At 45.8% G+C, this 20,759-nt stretch overlaps 1 protein-coding gene across 1 annotated transcript in view; it reads left to right on the top strand.

Annotated features, from left to right (window-relative positions):
• LOC306943283 (zinc finger protein 521-like) overlaps nucleotides 1-20,759 on the top strand; it is a 143,318-nt gene that overhangs the window by 101,080 nt on the left and 21,479 nt on the right. Inside the window, 2 exon segments of the mRNA XM_079529514.1 lie at nucleotides 13,359-13,403; nucleotides 13,406-13,489. Coding sequence (XP_079385640.1) covers nucleotides 13,359-13,403; nucleotides 13,406-13,489 — 129 coding nt within the window.

Genomic DNA, 20,759 nt, shown 5'->3' with positions numbered 1-20,759 from the left:
TGTTCGTGTTTACACACTTTTGTCTTGACTTTGTGTGTTTACAGACTTTTGTCGTGTCTTGTCAATGTTTGTTTATACAAACCCTCAAAGCTGGACATAGGAGGGGCCTCAAAAATCATGAAAAATACTTTTTGAGGTCTTTGACATGAAATGGTTTGAGAACCACTGTTATAGAAACAAGGTTTCTCAGAAAACTGTCAAGCTTTAGAAGACATTGGTACTAGAATCCGGTCCCATCAGGTCTCAACGGGTTAGACAGAGTGAGCGAAGGGGTGCCGGCTCAGCGTGTGTGTTCTGCTGTCTGTTCGGAGCTCTCGGCGCCAGCAGGGCGCGCCATTCCAATTTACCCATCAGCCACTGAGGCGGGGGGTAAAAAGCGCGGGGCTTCGCTGTCGGAGATTTCACATTCGAGGGACGAGATTACCAGTCAGGGGACCTCCTGTGTGGAGGTGATGAGGGAGGGAGACTGCAGGGGCACATGCAGCGTGGGTGGGAGGGGGAGAGGGGGAGGCTGGGGCTGTTGGGGGATGATGTTGGGTGCGTGGAGATCGGTGGGGGGGATGGTGTGGGGTGGGTAGGCAGTGGTGGAAAAACAAGTACTCACATGTTTTACTTAAGTAAAAGTATCAATACTGCAATGTAGGAATACTCTGTTACAAGTAAAAAGTACAAAAGTATTGGTAGTAAAATGTACTTTTTTCAAATGGCCGAAATGTATATAGTGGTTTATAGTGTATGTTTTGTTAAAATCTACAAAGTAACTATAGTAACTAAAGTTTTCAAATAAATGCAGTGCATGGAGTAAAAGTACAACATTTGGATCCGACATGTAGTGGAGTAGAAATTTGAAATACTCAAGTAAAGGACAAATAACTCAAAATTGTACTTAAGTACAACATACGTAAGTAAATGTACGTAGTTGATTTCCACCACTGGGGGTAGGGGGGGCGGGGGGGGGGGGGGTGGGGCTAGGCATAGCACGACTCAAAGCCACCCTGGAAATCTGTGGGCCCTCTGTTTTCTCTCTCTCTCTCTCTCTCTCTCTCTCTCTGTTTTCCGGGGAGCGTAGCTGCCAAGCGGCACATCTGTTTGACACCAGGCTCTGTGGTACGCCAGTCAGGGGCTGTCTCTCTCCTCCATGATCCACATCTCTCCTCTCCTCCTCTCGCTCGCTGCTGGGTGGTTGTTTCTCTGGATCCGCACTGGTTGCCGCCGCCGCCGACGCTTGGCGTCTCACGCGGCCATGTTGTAAGACCGTATGCTGTAGTTTATAAATAACACAAACAAGGCGATACGCGCCGCTAAATCCGACTTTGACTCGGAGAATGTAAAAGATTTACCTGTATTGGGTATTTGGGTATACATTTCTCTTATACCTTCAGTGTTGAATTAACAGTGAATTGAAAGGAGGTGACAGCATGAAAACAAGGCATCCCTTCTTTATTCCTGTCCTTCTTGTGCTGTAAAGATAATGTGCATGCTAAAGATGCTAAAGATAATGTGCATGCTAAAGATGCTAAAGATAATGTGCATGCTAAAACGCGAGGGACTGACTCATGGCGGAGTAAAGTAGTGGCGGATAGGGGGCTAGTGGGGTACCTATACCTACTGTACCACCACAGACACTCCGAGAGAGAGAGAGAGATCCAGTCTGCTGTCGGCTGTGTTCCCTCAGTCTGCATTTGAGTGTCGGCCAACTTAGCTCTACAGTATGGCTGTTCCAGAGGCCCCGAGGCCTGTCGGAGAGAGAGACGGGACATTCCAAACAGCATAACTCATTCTTTTTACACCCTCTCTGCTGCCATTAGTTAATTATATGCAGGTGTTTTCCTTTTCCGTTTTTTTTCTCGTGCCGTAGTAGAATCTAATAAAAATGTAACCATAAGTATATAAAGCTAGATAGAGCGGGAGAGAGAGAGAGAGAGAGAGGAAGGAAGGGAAGCGAAGAGAGACAGTGTGGTAGGAAGTACTGGCTGAATGTGCTGCGTGAAGCAAATTATGGGCCCCCATGTAGATTCATCAGTTCTCCCTGCTGGATTAAGGAAGGGCCCTTCTAATGAAGTTCGCCCCGTCAAAATGAAGGGACTAATTCTGATTTAGCTGAGGTAATGAACTTCCCCTCTCCTAGTGAGAGCAGCACCACGGGGCGAGAAGGTGGTGGTGGTGGTGGTGGTGGGGGCGGGCGGAGGGAGGGGGCAGTGCAAAGGGGAGAGTGGCAGTGAGAGCGGGAGGGAGGCAGGGCCATGATGACGACGAGACAGCACCGAGTCACTGAGGAAGAGGGAGGACAGGGAGAGAGAGAGAGAGGAAGCTGTAGGTAGAGAATATGGGAGAAAGAAAAAATTATGCAAAATGCCTGTCTCGTATTTGCTGAGATGTATTAAATTTCCAGCGCGGGTGCCCGTGTTATATAAAATTATGCTAATGTCTCGTTGGCCCCGCTGCGAATGGCGGCTTGCTGGTCTCCGAGCATGCGTGGCTTGGCCGCTACACGGAGCGCGCTCAGTGGGACTCGCCTTTTCTATTAAGGAAAACCTCTAGACACCTGATGATGAATTCTCTCTCACCAAATGTTCCCCCCCCCCCCCCTCTTCTTTTTTGTGTCGAAAATATGAGCGCTTTTCTAAATGACTTTGGAGAGCCCGGCGTGGCGCTTGGCGGCCTGTGTCGAGCAGAGGGGAAGGGGGGGTGGGGGGGGGTCCCTCTGCAGCCGGCTAAGGGAGTCAATTAAGGCAAGCACTGATAATTATAAGCCGGCAGAACGCAGGGGCTGGCTAATTGTACAGTGTTCCATGCCGTGAGCCCAGCCGAGGGGCCTCTCGCTGCAGCCATCTCTTTCCCCCCTCGCTCCTTTGTGTGGACCACCAGACCCCATAGAGCCCATAGAGAGACCACATGCCTCAGTCTGACACAATGCCGCAATGAGGGCTTGTGAAGGAAGCCTGGGCATGTGCCCATAATTAACTTTTTACATTCAGGCCACTCTCAACTCTTTTGAGACCAGAAAGACAGATTCCTGTTACATTCATTCCAAATTTCATTGCCGTTTTCTTTTTCTTTTTTTTTACTTCCTTTTGCCTTTTTCGACTAGTCTTGGGTTTTTTTTGTGCGTTCACACAAGCAGACTCAAAGATACAGTCAAGTCGGTATCGACATGACGATGCAAAGAGGCAATGATGCATGTAGCTGCTCCAAGTGATACTCCCATTTACGTCTTTGCGTTTGCCCGTGTGAACGCAACATTACTCCCTGTTTTTCTCTCTTTTTTCCTCAGTAACTTCAACTGAGCTGCAGAGTTGTGTACTCTGAAAAAGGCTAGGGTGTACCGGCGTAGTAGTCACTTGACCTTTATTTCCTTCTAACAAGAAAAAAAAATCCCCGGCAGTTTAGAATAGGCATGGATGGAGTAAATTAGAGCACTTCACCACAGAATGGTGTTTGTGTGGCTGCAGGGGGTCCAGTGCTCCCGTGCAATCCATCTAGTGCAGCTCTGCACTGTTTGTCCCCAACGGACCTCCATACCTGCCTCCAGCTGCAGCGCCTACACATCATTCGTTAACAAGTCTTCTGCTCTTGCCTTTGTTGTTGTAGATTTTCCACGCTTTTTTTCCCTTTCTCTTCCACTCAGCCTCGGTGACCTACACATGTTCATTTGACCGAGTTTTAGCCATTGTGTTATTTCATCGGTGTGAGCAACAGTAAATGTATTCTGAGAAGATAGTAAAATGGCAGACTATCTCTTTTAAAAAAACATGCTGTGTTTCAGACCGTATCACAATGTTCCCTTTGACTATGAACAATTCAGGCATTTACCAGACACTCTTAATCCAGAGCGATTTACAGTAAGCAAGAACACAGCACATTGTAATACATAAAATACATAAGAAATAGTCATCAAGAATCATAAGCAAGCTAAGAACATAATATCTGTCTAACAGTAGAATATCTGTACAGTGAAGCTACAGTATGAGTATACATTATAGAGTGCTATCTATAATCTACATAAAATGATATCTAAATTGCATAAATTGTGCCTTTGCATACGCCTGTATGGTCGCCAAGGCTAGTGCAAGTGCTACGGCAAGTGCTACGGGCTGAACAACATCCCAATGTTGAAGACCAACCATACTGGCATTCTGGCATGTTTAGTCCAGGAACTACTCACAGATTCTATAACTTGAGACCTGAAACTTCTCAAGTAACGTCGAAAATAGTCGATGGAGGAAAGATTTTAATGATAGAGAAAATGTTTTTCTCTTTGGAGAAAAAGTAAATAAACAACAACACAGCCATTAATGGGGGAAAGGGTCTATGTTTATGTATGATGTCCAACGCTTTTGAATAGATGCACGCCATGTACTGTAATGATGGTGCTATGATCCTTTAAGGTAATTGCTAATCATGCAGATGAATATGCATGATTTGTTTTGATCTTACTATGTTACCAGCCATCTTCTTCCATTGAATGCTACCTTTAAACAGTGTCTGACCATTCTGTATTACTCACTAAATATAACCAGTTCACTGTTAAATGGCCAGTTCACTGTTAAATGGCCAGTTCACTGCTAAATGGCCAGTTCACTGTTAAATGGCCAGTTCACTGCTAAATGGCCAGTTCACTGCTAAATGGCCAGTTCACTGCTAAATGGCCTGTTCACTGTTAAATGGCCAGTTCACTGCTAAATGGCCAGTTCACTGCTAAATGGCCAGTGCACTGTTAAATGGCCAGTGCACTGTTAAATGGCCAGTTCACTGCTAAATGGCCAGTTCACTGTTAAATGGCCAGTTCACTGTTAAATGGCCAGTGCACTGTTAAATGGCCAGTGCACTGTTAAATGGCCAGTTCACTGCTAAATGGCCAGTTCACTGTTAAATGGCCAGTTCACTGTTAAATGGCCAGTGCACTGTTAAATGGCCAGTTCACTGTTAAATGGCCAGTTCACTGCTAAATGGCTTTAAAGTATTCCGAGACACATGCACACTCTTTGCAAGTAAGTCAAGTGGAAATGTCTATTCCGCGCAGTGGTGGAGAAGGCAGGGTGGGGGGTTGGACAAGTCCTTATTTTCCTGTCCCCTATGTGATTGTGGACTTCCAAAAGGTGTTGTAGATGGCTGCTAAACCTTTTGTAACGCTCATTCAAGCGTTGCGCATGTTTATCTCGACACAAAAAAGCTGTCAGTTTGGAGTTCTCAACCACCGACCCGGTAGCCAGGGGAGCTGTGAGGCACTTAATGTAGGCACAGAGTGGCTGATCCTAGCAGGAGCCTAGCCCTGCTCTGATTAGCACCTCCAACGAGCTGCCATGCATCACAGCTGACATTCTCCCGGAGACTTGTTCCACCCAGAATCCCTTGCTCTCTCGCTGCGCGAGAGGGCGTCTCCTCCACCACTGACTACCACTGACATGTCAAAGCCGCGGCAACCTCGCCTCGCCCCTCCTTCCCCCCCCCCTCTGGAGGTTTGGGAGTGAGCGTCAGGCATGCCTTGAACATGGGACCCTGACATGAGGTCTGTGGTACCTCTCTTTGCTATCCTATCTTGTCTTATCTCGTTCTTTTCTTCTTATTCTTCTTTTTTTTAATGGAGAACATGCCTTTAAGGCATGCCCACTTTTCTGCCAGCAGCCTTGGAAGAGTCTATCTAGAGCTATTGAATTATGGCATAGTTTTGACATCATGTGATTTCATTAGCCGGGCCAGACCCGTATTTTCATCACTGTCTATATAGTACATTAATTCATTGATAGAACGGGGGATGAGTTTTCCGAGGTGCCGTGATTAAATCTTGTACTTTAATTTCTTGCATTTTGCACTTCACTCACTCTGTCCTTCTCAAAGTGAGAAGGCGAGGAGATAGATATTAGCAATGTCCCCCCCAGGCACCGGTACTCCAATCAGCCACGGTCCAGGGGGAGTCCATCCCCGCGCGCGCTCCCACCTACCACCTTCCTATATACCCCCCATCCACGGCATTCTGCAGTCATTAATGAGCCTTGTATGTACTTCAGAAAATGAGCCGATTCCTTACAAGGAAGTGCTTTCTATCTCGGGAGAACACACAGCACACACGTGAAGGTGGAGTCAATTTGTATTCACCCATAATTCCCTGGGCCTTAATCACTCTGATTTTCCCCCCATTATCTGTTAATGGATAGTTCCCACAGAGAGGAGAGAGAAGTAAACCCACCTACTGTTTACAGGCCCGAAGCTGTCTGCTATCTGCCACCATCCACCATCCCACAGCACAGAGTATGTGTATACGGCAGCGTGTCCGCTTGAAATCTAAACTCCTTTTGGCTTATTGTCACACATTTGTACATCATCACACTGAATATAATTCGACAGATGGTAGAATTGGAAGCTAGTTCGTTGCCCGAGGACACATTCCTCCAAAAACATGAAGTCGGGAACATTCGGAACAGGTTTTGTATTCCTTTCATCTCGGGGGCCGAAGCAGGAGTCTGAAAAGCTCACCTTGCAATGACCCCATGCTGGGTTTTTGGTCTGTTTAGTCGGGACGGAGTGTGTTGTGTTGTGTGTGTCAGCGCCTTTTTTTTCTCCTTCTTCTTCTCCAAAACAACTCTTGATGGCAACTAAATATTCTCAATTTGTCGCCCCACTTGTTTACTCATTACTTTCGGTGAGGAAGTGACTTGATTGATGTCCTTAATATCGTTTGTTAGAGAGTGGCGCTTCGGCAACGCGCAGGCAGCTTGGGTCCCTTTAAGAGCAAGCTTTAGAGAACCATTTCACTGTGCCCCAGAGAGACGTGTAAATCTAAGTATCAGATTTTTCTGTTCCAAAGCCAACGGCTAAAAGTGATCCTGAATTCCCCTCTTCCGACTGGAGCTTCTCCTCGGCACAATTGTTTAAATAGGGTAGGGGGCAGTGTGCACGCACGGAGTGCGGGTGGTGTGTGAGGTTCAGGGGGGTGGGGGGAGGGAGTTTTTTAATTAAGCAATGCCCACACTTAAGTGCACACCATGAAGAGAATTTTAGACTGTGCTACTTCAGTTTTTGTCTGCATTGCCATGTAGTGCACTACGGGGTCAAGTTCACTGTAAGCTGTGCTTGGGGCTACACAGTAAAATCCTCATTTAACTATTTGTAAATCTGAGGCCCCTTTTCCACCAAAAGTTGGTACAAGTTGGTACATTTGTGAAGCGTCCTTGGGTTCATGAAAGGCGCTATATAAATTCAAGCTATTATTATTATTTTATTATTAAAAGCACCTTGGTTCTGGAACTGGTTCCGTTCTAGATTCATGGAACTTTGGTGCTTTCACGGAACCGGTGGCCATTTTTTTTGGTTCCAGTGCAGAACCAACTTTTAGAGTTCTGAACCAATTAATTGTCAGTGTAAAGACTGAACTGGTTCACTATGAGGTGGGGCAAAAACAACTGGAGCAGTTCAACTCTGGTGGAAAAGGGGCCTGAGAGTGTATACAAAATGTCACCAAAATGGGCCGAAAGGATCTATTTGGTTACATTTGTACACTCTCTGAGTTATGAGTGAACAGGGATCTTACATAGAGACATTCGCCTCTCACGTTGGTACAAAAGTTCACAATCATATCATTGTTACATAAACCTAGTTAACTAAACTATGCAAGTCGGACCAGCAAACTCCAGAGTTCCAAACAACCTTCAACAACAGCATCTGAACCTACGCCGTAAATACAAATAAACAGAGAACAGGAATAAAGACAATTCTTTTTCTTTTCTTTCTTTTTTTTTAAATAGTTTTCCACAGCACTCTATCTCCCTTTCCACTTTTCCTTCTCTCTCCTCCTCCACATGGGAGAGATATTAGGCGTTTGTGTTTTAAGGAGCTGTGAAATACATAAACCATGAGCCACAGGAACGCCGGGCCCTGTGGATATGCAGATGGGCTTACTTTGCTGGTGTCAGGGATGCTTAGAGAGAGCAGGCACAGGAGCAGTTCTCATCTAAAGGATTTTCTTAGGAGTGCAGAGGGACAGGGTGGTGGCAATGGAGAAACACTCAAGAGACCATGAGTGGGAGGAGGGCGGGCAAGAGAGAGAGAGAGAGAGGAGGAGAGAGAGAGAGATGAGGAGAGAGAGAGGAGGAGAGAGAGAGCTGACGGTCCCCTGTGGCCCTGTAACTATATCCAGAGTCTGCTCGGCCGGTGCAAGGAGAGGGGTGGGGGGGGTAGTGGGGTGGGGTTGGGTCGGGGGGGCTCGTGCGCAGGCCGTGCTGATTGGGCAGCCCTGGAGAAAGGCTGGGGTAGTGACAGGAAGTGACCTCAGTCCAATGAGGGGAGCTATAGGGGCGAGTGGAGCTGACTTCCTCCCCTGACTCTGGCTATGAAACAGGCTGCCATGCAGTGTGATCCAACTTTCTGTTCCCCTGTCGTACACAAACCCACCCAGGCCATATGCAGGCTACGTTACATCTATCTGTTCCCCTGTCTGTCGTACACAAACCCACCCAGGCCCTATGCAGGCTACGTTACAGTTATCTGTTCCCCTGTCTGTCGTACACAAACCCACCCAGGCCCTATGCAGGCTACGTTACAGTTATCTGTTCCCCTGTCTGTCGTACACAAACCCACCCAGGCCCTATACAGGCTACGTTACAGCTTTCTGTTCCCCTGTCTGTCGTACACAAACCCACCCAGGCCCTATGCAGGCTACGTTACAGCTTTCTGTTCCCCTGTCTGTCGTACACAAACCCACCCAGGCCCTATGCAGGCTACGTTACAGCTTTCTGTTCCCCTGTCGTACACAAACCCACCCAGGCCCTATACATGCAATGCGTTGCATCGCAACGCATTGTGAGCTTGTAGATCGGCTGTTTTCAAATGGCCGAAATGTATATATGGCTGAAGTGGTTAATGTATGTTTTGTAAAAAATAATCAAAACCTGCAAAGCAACTAAGAGCTAAAGTTTTCAAATAATTGTAGTGGAGTAAAAGTACAATATTTGGATCAGATATGTAGTGGAGTAGAAGTAAAAGTACTGGCAAATGGAAATACTCTAGTAAAGTACAAATACCTCAAATTTGTACTTAGTTACTTTCAACCACTGCAATACATTGTTGTCTCTCTTTCGTGCATTCCTTCGTTCTTTCTTCCCCTCTTTTATAATTCAAAGCTGCAATCCAGGACTTCTTGTAATGAATAAATCATTTTAAGTTAACCAATCTGTATGGTAGAATATGTTAATACAATATAACTATCACATCTGCATTGGTTGAGATGCGGTGGCCCTCCCTCCTCTTCCATTGAGACATTTCTGCCCTGGTGTCGTCGGGTATAGGACATCTACTGGCTCACTATGACAATAACGTTGTCTGAAGCAGATGGCACACCGTATTGGACACAAGATCCGGTGCCATCGTTTTTGTCATTCGGAAAACGTTGGAATTATCTCTCCCCGTCGTAGATTGAGAAAACGGACATAAAACTTAAGTATTGTAGCTGCCTTAATTTAAACTCATGCTAATTTTAAACAATTTTAAAGTACCTTAATGGCCTACCATACTGTGTCATAACAATCCACACCAGCAATGCACCTCTTTTACAGACATTTGTATAGAACATGTTTTTCTTTATTCTCTCCCTCTACACACACACACACAAACACGCACACAAACACGTGCACGCACACGCACACGCGCACACACACACTCACACATGCACTCATATGCACATGCAAGGTCAGACAGGCAGGTGCAGAGCTATCTGCATAATGAAGCGGGCCAGGTCTCCAAAGGGACAGGAGTGTGCACGAGGGTCAAACGAGGCCTGCGCATATGGCAGGGGAGCAGATCTGTGAACCCTGCAGCGTGCCTGACCTCCGTGGCATACCCTCACACAGATAAGCAAGCTGAATGGAGATCAAAGGGGCCGCTGATCAAACCAGTGTGGCAACGCACGTGCGTGCGGCCGCGTGGGGGGCGGTGCTCGTGTCGCCGGCCTCTCTCCCCCCTGCATATGTCATCGGGTTACATACGCAGGAGCATGTATATACAGTATAGGCTACAATGTATCCTATGTTTCTAAATGAGAAGAAAGGGGGTTGTTCTGGTCCTTTTATGCAGGATGGTCATTGTCTCCACCTGGCTGAAGGCATTGGGGGAGAGTACGTTTGGCACTGTGTGTGCGTGTGTGTGTGTGTGTGTGTGTGTGTGTGTGTGTGTGTGTGTGTGTGTGTGTGTGTGTGTGTGTGTGTGTGTGTGTGTGTGTGTGTGTGTGTGTGTGTGTGTGTGTGTGTGTGTGTGTGTGTGTGTGTGTGTGTGTGTGTGTGTGTGTGTGTGTGTGTGTGTGTGTGTGTGTGTGTGTGTGTGTGTGTGTGTGTGTGTGTGTGTGTGTCCGTCCGTCCGTCCGTCTGTGTACAGATTCTGTCCAAAAATCCTACAAATCGGTACACAGTATCTCTATAGTCATGTGATCAAGATGGATCTCTCCGGTTTTTCATATTCCATTGGCTAACATTGGCTTACAATTTTGCAGGATTTAGCACGTTTTGAACAAAATGCCTCAAATCATGAACGCATTTGAGGGAAATTTTGCACGCACATTCCTACTAGGCAGAGGAATAAATCCCACCCTTTTCACATTGGCCTGTAATAGCACCACCAGCAGGTGGACTTTTGCAAAACACATTTTTGGAACTAAATATCTCATATCATGACTTTGAATGTCGAATTGCCATCAAAGGCGTAAGAAGGAATGGCACCCTTTTCACATTGGCCTATTAAAGGACCACGATAACCTACCTGGCCTGGTGGAGCTGGAACTGTGCACTTTTGAGGAGCACTTTTTCTAGTTTGAGATACAAAACCTTTTGGGCTTGCTTTGAACCACTTCAAACCTGGCTGGATGTTGTGCTTGCCTTTATAGGTGAAAAACATTTAAAGGGACATTTCACCGCTGGAAGAAACGTAATTGACTATTTTTGATAAATTTGAAAATAGGGCTTAAGTGGTTAAGAAACATAATATATGCAGTACGGTTGTCCCGATCCGATCACGTGATCGGAAATCTGGGCCAATCACGTCATTTTCAAATGAACGGAATCGGCTTGGGAGCCAAAAAACGTGATCGCGACATCCCTAGTATCAATATTCATATCATGATATTAGACTGGATATTGTCTGTGATTTTATACAGGGTTATTATGCAGTGCAGCCATAACCCTGTGTCCATGTATTCTAAAGAATAGATATTAGAGTCTAGAGAGGAACATATGGAAAGTGCAGAGCAGCACATGTTCAACATGTACAGTATTCTCCCCTGTTTCTCTTGGCACTGTGAGAGATGTTTCCTTTCTCTTCTCTTCCCGGAATATCAGAGGTCATGGAGTTGCAGTTGTCACGCTCGCTCGGTCTCAATTTAAAGATCTTTACTGCAGATAAGATACTACTGTATGTATCGTGAGTTCAAAACCTCATATGACAAGATCCTTTGTTAGAGGGAAACGCCAGCTTCATGGAATGAGACGAGAATACATTTAAGGGCCTAAGTGTTTAACATTCTCGACGACATAATTGGATTTTAGAAATTACCCAATTGTCACGATGCCAAATGATTTTATTCAAGTGTAAGAGCCTCTGTTGTTTAATGTGAGCTTTGAGCAGTAAACAACTACGACTATGAAAGTGATAAAAGGGAAGCGACTTTGTAGTGAGTGAAATGTGATTATAAAATAGCGACCCACCTGCGTAAGCATGGTCTATTCCAGTTCTTTGTAGATTATTGTTTAATGTAGAGTCAGACCGATATATTGGTCTGGTCCATATATTGGCCATTAATTATTTAACTTTTTCAACATTATTTTTTTCAGCAATTATGCAACCAATGTGTCCGTTTTTGAGCGGTGCAGACGCTCCAATGCACAGCTTTGTGTGTATGTCTGTCTGTCCGTTTGAGCACAGGGTGTCCGTTTGAGCACAGGGTGTCCGTTTGAGCACAGGGTGTCCGTTTGAGCACAGAGTGTCCGTTTGAGCACAGAGTGTCCGTTTGAGCACGGAAATTTGTGCATGTCATTATAGGTTAATTATAGGCATTGTAGATTTTTTTTTAAATATATTGATTATAATTGATTATACACTTTTTGACTAAATATCGGTCAAAAACATTGGTAATCGGCGGTGTAGGACTCTCCAAAATCAGGATCGGCATCAGGCCCAAGAATCTGGCGTCGGTCAGGCTTTAGTTTAGTGGGATAATGTTGCCAGATTTGCCCCCACAAAGTCCATTTGGTTTAACCCTCTGTTTTTGCATCCTCCAAGAATAGAGAGAGGCCACAGCTGGTTAGGTGGATTTGTGTGTTTGTGTGTCTGGCACCCAGGGCCTATATTGTGGGCACTGGGCTGTAGTAGAGTCCAAGGGATAGGTCCTCGAATGGGTCCCTGAGGCCCACCCCACCCCCCTCTCTCTAGCTGGCCTGATGCCTAGTGGCTTCACAGGACTTTGATAGAGCACTGGCCTAGCCCCATGGCAGAGTGCACGTACGGTTCTTTTTATTGACGCACAGGAGATGGGCAGTTCCGCGGAAGTCTGAGTCAGCGGATCGTTGTGCAGCAAATGAGCGAGCAGGCCCCGCTGTCTGAATGCCATTTGTTTGAGCTATCAATGTGGCCTCAGCTGAGGTAGTCTAATGTTGAGGTCGACGTGTGGGGAATTCTAATGGCAAGCAGACAGACTGGGACTTAGATCTGCATTTTCCCCCCTATTGCCTTAAGCGCGGTCTCACTTTATTAATAATTTTGACAAATGAACGTGTGCTGTTTGTAAGGAAGGGCTGCACTGTACTGACAAACCCGACCAGTGTGTTGCCATGGCAATACAGGGTGAATGTGGAGCAGGAAAAAATATTTTGGTTTTGTTTTGTTTCAGTGTACACTCATGTTTGTCTGTCTGTGTATCTATGTGTATCTAGTATCTATGTACAGTATGTACTGTATGTATGTCTGTCTGTCGTATATTTAAGGTACAAAAACTCACACTTTATGACTTTATGGGCACATAATAACCTAACTTTATGTTATATTAATGTTTTGTTCCCTTTATTTATAACTTTAATATAATTTCGTCCAAATCTGAAAGTGTATAGCTACTGCTAGATCAAGCTACTAAATTATTTTCATTAAGTAATGTGCAATTAGAACACCCGCTGCTCATCCAATTTACACTTGATGGGGAAAATATATCACATGGTATATATTTTAATTTGAAGTTACAGGCATAAAACATGAGTGAGCTAAATCTCTCATGAAGAAGGAAAGATGAAAGCGAGGTACTGTAGAGACGGCTTGCTCCTTTCTTTGACACTTTGTGCTCCGATTATTCCACCTCTTATTCCATTCTCTTTTGTGTCTTTTCTTCACAGAAGAAGGCTTGAACCATGAATGCAAGCTCTGCAGTCAGTCCTTTGACTCCCGGCCAAACTCCAATGCCACCTGATTGAGCACAGCTTTGAGGGCATGGGCGGGACCTTCAAGTGTCCTGTCTGCTTCACAGGTGTGTACTCTGTGTGTGTGACGTGTGTACTCTGTGTGTGTGTGTACTCTGTGTGTGTGTGTACTCTGTGTGTACTCTGTGTGTACTCTGTGTGTGTGTGTGTGTGTGTGTGTGTGTGTGTGTGTGTGTGTGTGTGTGTGTGTGCGTGTGTGCGTGTGTGCGTGCGTGCGTGCGTGCGTGCGTGCGTGCGTGCGTTTGCGTGCGTTTATGCAAACATGTGCATCTGTGTCCATGAGTTATGGTGAGGCAGACAATGCATACATGTTTGTGTGCATCAGTGCATTCCGTACGCACTCTTTATAAAAACCTCAACATTCTATTCTATTCTATTCTCTCACAATACAATGCTTTACAGTCCAAATCATCGTGCGTGCGTGCGTGCGTGCGTGCGTTCGTGCGTGCGTGCGTGCGTGCGTGCGTGCGTGCGTGCGTGCGTGCGTGCGTGCGTGCGTGCGTGCGTTCGTGCGTTCGTGCGTTCGAAAAGGTAACTAGCTTCTAAACGAGTTGGGAAAAGGTCAAGAAAGTGGGCCGACCAAAAACTTGAGCAGTTTGCTGATGCGCGTGCTTTTTATTTAGTCAAATTGCCTCCAAATCGTCAAGACGCCAAGAGGGTGGTCATGACTCATGAGTCGAGAGGGGAAGAAAGAGAGAGAGAGAGAGAGAGAGAGAGAGAGAGAAAGAGAGCGTGGGGGGGGGGGGGCAGACGGTGTGAGCGGGGTGGAGGAGGGAGAAGAGGAGAGAAGGAGGAGGGAGAGAGAGAAAGGGAGAGATGTGCTAATTGTGGATGGCGGTGGTGCTGATAGCTGTAATGATCTCATCTGTCTCTGTGTTGTGGAGGTGGAAGGTTCCACAGTCCTCCTGAGAGGATAGCGGCCTCCTTCAGTGTCAACAGGGTTAACTATCTCTATAATGAAATCTGCAAAGTCGTTAACTTGGGCTCTTCACTCTTTTCTCCCTCCTCAGCTCTTTATACTCGCCGTGCACTCGCTCTTTTCCGCGCGGGTCTTCTTCAGCTCATTTCGATCAGCCTGAAGTATTCATGAAGAGAACGCCGGTTCTTGTTCAGAGCAGGTGCGTTGGCGACAAGGCAGTAGACATAGGAGAAGGAGGGAGACCCGCACATGCACTGCCACTTGCTGCTTCAAGAGCTTTTATTGAAGAGCGACGTTTCGGGTCTTGCGACCTTCCTCAGGCTTAGTTCACAACAGGCTGTCAGTCAGTGTACCCAAACATTAGCGCCAAGAGGCGGCAAGATGCCGCCTAGAGCAGGCGTCTCATCCGGGTTTTAAACAGCTGGTGTTGGAAATGACGCTACTGTTTGGGTACACTGTGACAGAGTCACTAAATACATTTCGAGAGGTGTGGACCACCAATCAGAATGCATATATGATTATCACCAACAGATAGCAGCTGTGCCGTACATCAGTGCTTCTGTAACATTCCTTATGTATCAGCTTGAAGTGAAAGGTTTTTTTTTTTCACGTCTTCAAAAGCTGTTTGCTTCGCTTCTACTCCACTTGTAATTAGCATCATTGGCTCTCATTTATGCATTTTGCTTTATCGTTCCTCGCATTCTTTTACCTCTACCCGCACCCTATACTTCGTTCTAATCCGCGTTGCGTCTCTCCTTTCTCAAACCACCCCCCCCCCCCCCAATCGACTCTCCCTTCTCCTCCTTGTCGCTGCGTTTTGGCCTTATCTCTCCCTTAGCAGAAGCTTATTGATATCCCCCCCCTCCCCTCACAGGGGTCTTGGACATTTAATATACAGAGCATGCCTCCTTCATCTGAGCCTTCATTTTCCACCGCCAGCTTTGACAGACAGGCCACCCGCCCCCACCCACACACCTCCACCACCAGCCCCCCTCTCCCTCCGCGCCCATATCGATCACAGCGGCATAAGAGAGAGGGAGAGAGAGAGAGATGCAAGGAGGGCGAGAAGGAGATGGTGAGAGAGAGAGAGAGAGAGAGAGAGAGAGAGAGAGAGAGAGAGAGAGAGAGAGAGAGAGAGAGAGAGAGAGAGAGAGAGAGAGAGAGAGAGAGAGAGAGAGAGAGAGAGAGAGAGAGAGAGAGAGAGAGAGAGAGAGAGAGAGAGAGAGAGAGAGAGAGAGAGAGAGAGAGAGAGAGAGAGAGAGAGAGAGAGAGAGAGAGAGAGAGAGAGAGAGCACCCTCAGGACAACTGGTCGTAGAGCAGATGGAAGGTGGGCGGGGGCAGACCACCGGGAGGGCGGAAGGCCTCCCCCTGTTGGGGGCATAGGGGACCTGCAGCTGAGAGATAGACTGGCTGACAGCTGTCCACTCTGACTTTACCAACAACAACAGTCGTCATTTATATAACGTTCTGTTGATTTCCCACGCAATTGACTTACTGTACTCACTACTACTATCTAACTGTAGTGTAGGATTTGCATATATTACTATACTAATACGTGTTTGATGTCAAATGTTCTATGAGCCTAATTTAAAGAATTGAAATGTAAATGTACAATACTAAATTAGGTGATTTAAAAGCAGCTCTGCTATTTTGGGAGGGGAAAAAAACATGATTTGTTAGAAATTTAGAAAAGGTTTGCCTATAATGACATACTTAAAATTGCGACACAGCAGGTGACTGTGCTTCAGAGATATTCATATTTATTTCTAACCGTACTGTTTACAACTCCTAATCACACACTTTCACAGGAACAGCATTGTTACAATAGTGATTAATTAGATTCACATTGGTCGTCGCCGTTACTCGTTACAAATTAGGCTTTCTGTTCAGCCTGTTGACGTGCATAATTTACCGTGTTGCTTATTACACAACGTGGCAATTTTACCTCACAATCCATTGTTAACGAAGCGCGGTTGAGTTGTCATCGCAGACGACCCTGTCTTTGGCTCGCTGTCTGTGAATTGGCAACTCAAAGGGAATCCCGGTTTCAGTCAGACATGCAGTAATGAATGTGCACATGAAAGTGAAACTTTGATCAAAGTAGGTGGTGGGTTTTAGTGCTGGCAGTGACGGCGGGCGCGGGGGGGGGGGGGGGGGGGGCAGGCGCGCGGGTTCACTTGAATAGCAAGGTCGTCTATTGCTTTTTTTTCCTTTTCTTTTTTTAAGATGATCCCCTCTCGATGTTCACGTTTTTGGCTTTATCCCCTTATCCCCGTGACCACAAACTCCGTGGGAGGCTGGAGAATGACAAGTTATTGTCGTTCTTTAATCCTGGAACGCATGGTGTGTCACCTTAGCTTTTAGCCACTTTAAACCATCATTTTAAACTTTATAGCAGATCTACAAGATCATACTACTCAGCTACGAGCTGAATCTTTGAATATATATTCTTTCACGGCGAAAGAATATCAAATCTTTGCTTCTGGTGGGTCTCTGGAACAAAATATTTTGAGATGGGGGTCTGTGGCAAAATACATATCATTCTGAGGGTCCTTGAAAGACATGAAAGAGTTTGAGCACCACTGACATACTGTAGAAACATAGGTTTTTCATTCAGGATTTAAAAGGCATTTAGTAGAATCTGGTCTCGGGTCTTACTGGGTTAATTTACCTGATTATATCCTCAGTCCCGTAAGAGGACAGGACAAATCATTACACGAAACAAACTGAGGGAAATGGCGGGGGGAGGGGGGGGGGAGGGGGTGGGGGAGTGAGTCACAGCCAGCAGAAGAGAGAGAGAGAGAGGAGAGGAGGAGAGAAAGGGAGAGTAAACTTGGGTGAAGCTAAGATGGCTTCAACAACTGGCAAGTTGTGGATACGACGAGATGAAAGGCGGGAAGAGGAGGAGGAAAAGAGAAGCACGCAGGGGGAAGCAGGGTAAATGGGAGAGAGAGGTCCATAAGCCCCCTGGATGAGGAGAGAGAGAGAGCGTCTGACTCTCCCAGGACAGATTTGACAGGTTTCAGAAGTGGGGGAGCCTCCAGCTAGAAGTGTCTGCCTTGCACCCTTAGGAACTATACAGCTGCAGCGCTGAGGAGGCCTGGTGTGGAAATTGTGATTGGGAATATGTGCTTAACCCATTCAGGCCTGACGTCGAAATAAAAAAAAAAGGTTTTCTAAATCATGACAATTTTCGGAAAGATTTGAGGCACATTTTAACGATTTTTCAAAAATAGCAGACCTACAAGTTCATAGCGCGCCACTCGGTGGCGCGCTATGAGCTTGTAGATCTGCTATTTTTCAATAGCTAAATTATAACATAATGTATGTAACACCAAAAGGGGTTCCTGCTCAAAATGGGTTAAGACAAACAAAACAGAAATATAAAGTGTGCCTGATGAAAGTCATGTGGGTGGCGGGTGGATGGATGTGAGTGTGCGTGCGGGGTTTTTTTCTTTCACTTATATCACAGCATGCAATGGAAAGTTACAAAACTACAGGAATTCTGTGCGTTCAAATTCACAGGAGTGTGTTTAATTAGTTGCCTCTGCATGCCCCTGCCTACCTGACATGTCATTTTTACTTTTTTTCTTTTTTCTTTTTTTTTTTGGGAACATAAAACAATATTCCATCCATTGATCCCGTGTAATAAGTAATGCCTGTAGTAAGATTGTAAGCTATTCTCTGAAATCAGCTCGCACGTGCTAAATTACTCGCCTGTATCACCCACTGCATTGTGAACGATCATTTGTCAAGTATTTACTTGACAAATAAATAAACGAGAGGGGTGGGGGGGTTCAGTCCCCCCCCCCCCCCTCCCCCCTCCTCCTCCCTGCACACATACAGCTTAGTAGTTGGTGCAGCAGCACAGCAGCCTGCAGAGAGTACCGCCCTGCCAAAATAAAGATGAGCTGGGGCTTGTTGTAAAGGAGACGTCTGCCACGGGACGGCCCCTGAGATCTAATCAGAGGGCTTAATATCCCCCACAGCGAGGAGACCTTGGCCCCTCAGCCCCCTCAGCACCGACACCCCTGACGCCCAACCCCGGCTCAGTGCTGCACTCTCTGGCTCCACAGCCAACAAACTCCACAAAGTTTCTCTCTCTCTCTCTCTCTCTCTCTCTCTCTCTCTCTCTCTCATTCTCTGTCTCAACAGGGATATTGCCACACTGGCCAGTCAGTACAGTGATTCTGTTAGGATGTTAGGAGGTGATTCTGGGTTATTACTTCCCCCTGTCTTCTCTGCGTCATTCGAATGTGTAACACTGTTGTGCAAAGACCCGCCCCCCGCCTGCCTCTGATTGGCCTACCGACACTGCCCGTCTTTGCTCCGTGGCACTGTCTGTCCTCCGAGGTGGAAGTCTGTGGTGGGACATATTGCTCGGTGTTGCGAACCTCACAACGCTCGACACGGCAACTGGCGCCCCTTTGGGGCGCTCGGTGGTGTCTCCCGCGGCTCAAGTTCGCTAGAGACGGCGCCCCTCCGTCATGGAGGGGGACCAATCAGAGGCAGACGGGGGCGGGTCTTTGCGCAACAGTGTTGTACATGCGAATGACGCGTCTTCCTATATGTCCTCGTTTTAAGCCTCTGGGGAGGAGGTGGTACTTCTTTAGCTCCCGTGAATGGGCATTGCAAAGAGGCATATCTCATGTTTGTTTGTATGTACAGTACCCCTGATATACAGTATACAGTAGTATACAGTAGTATACAGGTATATGCGTGTTATGTTTTCCCTGCATGCATTACACAGTAAATCCACACTATACTTTAACACTGACTTACAAAGGAATATATCGAACTATGAACTAATATAACTACTGTAATACTGTAACTTTATAACAAATTAACCCATTGAGTTTCTCTATTAGTCGTTCTCAAACTATTTCATGTCAACTCAAGGACCCCAAAAATAATATGTATTCGGCCGCCGACCCCCCATCTGAAAATATGTTGTTCCAGAAACCTCCCCAGAAGCAAAGATTTGAGTTAAAAGCGTTTGCTGTGAAAGAATATCCAAAGATTTATTTTAAGTTTAAAATAATGGTTTAAAGTGGTTCAAAGCTAAGGTGACACAGATGAGTTACAGATCTTAATGGGTTAATAAATAGTATGTGCACTTTACATTGTAAATGGCTATATATAACCCCAAAACCCATCTTAACATTAGGCCTAATAAGATGTAGTTCAATCTTTTAAATATATATTTTTTTCATCAGAGGTTTTTATATTACCCCCATGACTTCCACCCTCTGACTATTAATGGGTCTAACTATATTCAGGAATTGTGCTGCTGTAAGGGCAAGTGCATTTTAGGCCCTGGCACTTTGCCCACTAGGCTTTCAGCAGCCATTGTGTCCACTTAATATGCGTACAGAATGAATGAATGCTGAGCTATGAATGGTAGCCACAGATGCTTATAGCTGATGCAACATTCCCCTTGTTAGTTTTGGATCAGATGGACGTGGTAAACAGCGAGGAACAGAGCAAACCGTGACACCTCAGTGGTGTGGTGTAGGCCTATTGTACAGGATTCTAAGGCCCCCTCCAAGTCTCAAATCCATTTTTATTTTCGCTGCATTGACTTTTTCCTTCTCCAGCCAAAGACTTAATGAAGGCTCCCTGCAGCTGGCATGACCTGCTTCTGTAGGGTGTACTGTATGCAGACAAAACATTATTGTCTGCTATGCTTCTTATTTATTTATTTATTTTTCTTCAGTGTCACCGAAAACAAAGATTTTGTCATTTTCCTACTGTAACCAGACTAAGAATTGAAATGCCCCAATAGCGGCCCCTAGAGGCCATGTTGTTTCTCACATCCCAAATCAGAACAATTTACAATTTAGGCATTTTGCAGACGCTCTTAATAAGAGCCACTTACAGTAAGCAAGCACAAAACATGGTAATACATTAAATACATAAAAATAGTCTTCATGAATCATACGTAAGCTAACAGTGGAATATCTGAGAGTGCTATGTCTACATGCTATCTAATTTACATACGTTGAGCCTTTGCATCAAGTGGTTTGGGCCAACCAATGTTGCCATCCTTAGAGCTCTGTGCTCTCACTAGTGGACATAAAGAATGATTTACAAATAGTTTGACAACTTAGAGTGGCAGTAGAGGAAAGGTAATGAGGATACTCAAATGGTTAGGGTTCATTCCACTAGGAAGCATGCATGTGATCAGCGAGTTTCAAGGCAAACCCCAAGCCCATTAGATTAGGAGATATCTTGTGTGGAATTTGACCTAATGGTAGCACTAGACTAGAGCAAATGCAGAGCAGTCACCAAAATCAATAGGGGTTTATCATCTCAGGAGAAATTAAATTCCATGGCAATCCAGCCTCTAGTTTTCAAGATATACCGTTAAGGACTAAAGTGTTGGATGGACGACGTA

This window comes from Electrona antarctica (assembly GCF_951216825.1).
Source record: "Electrona antarctica genome assembly, chromosome: 19".
In the NCBI taxonomy this organism is placed as follows: Eukaryota; Metazoa; Chordata; class Actinopteri; order Myctophiformes; family Myctophidae; genus Electrona; species Electrona antarctica.
The sequence above is the reverse complement of the archived record's forward strand: the minus strand, read 5'-3'. Positions and strand labels throughout refer to the sequence as shown.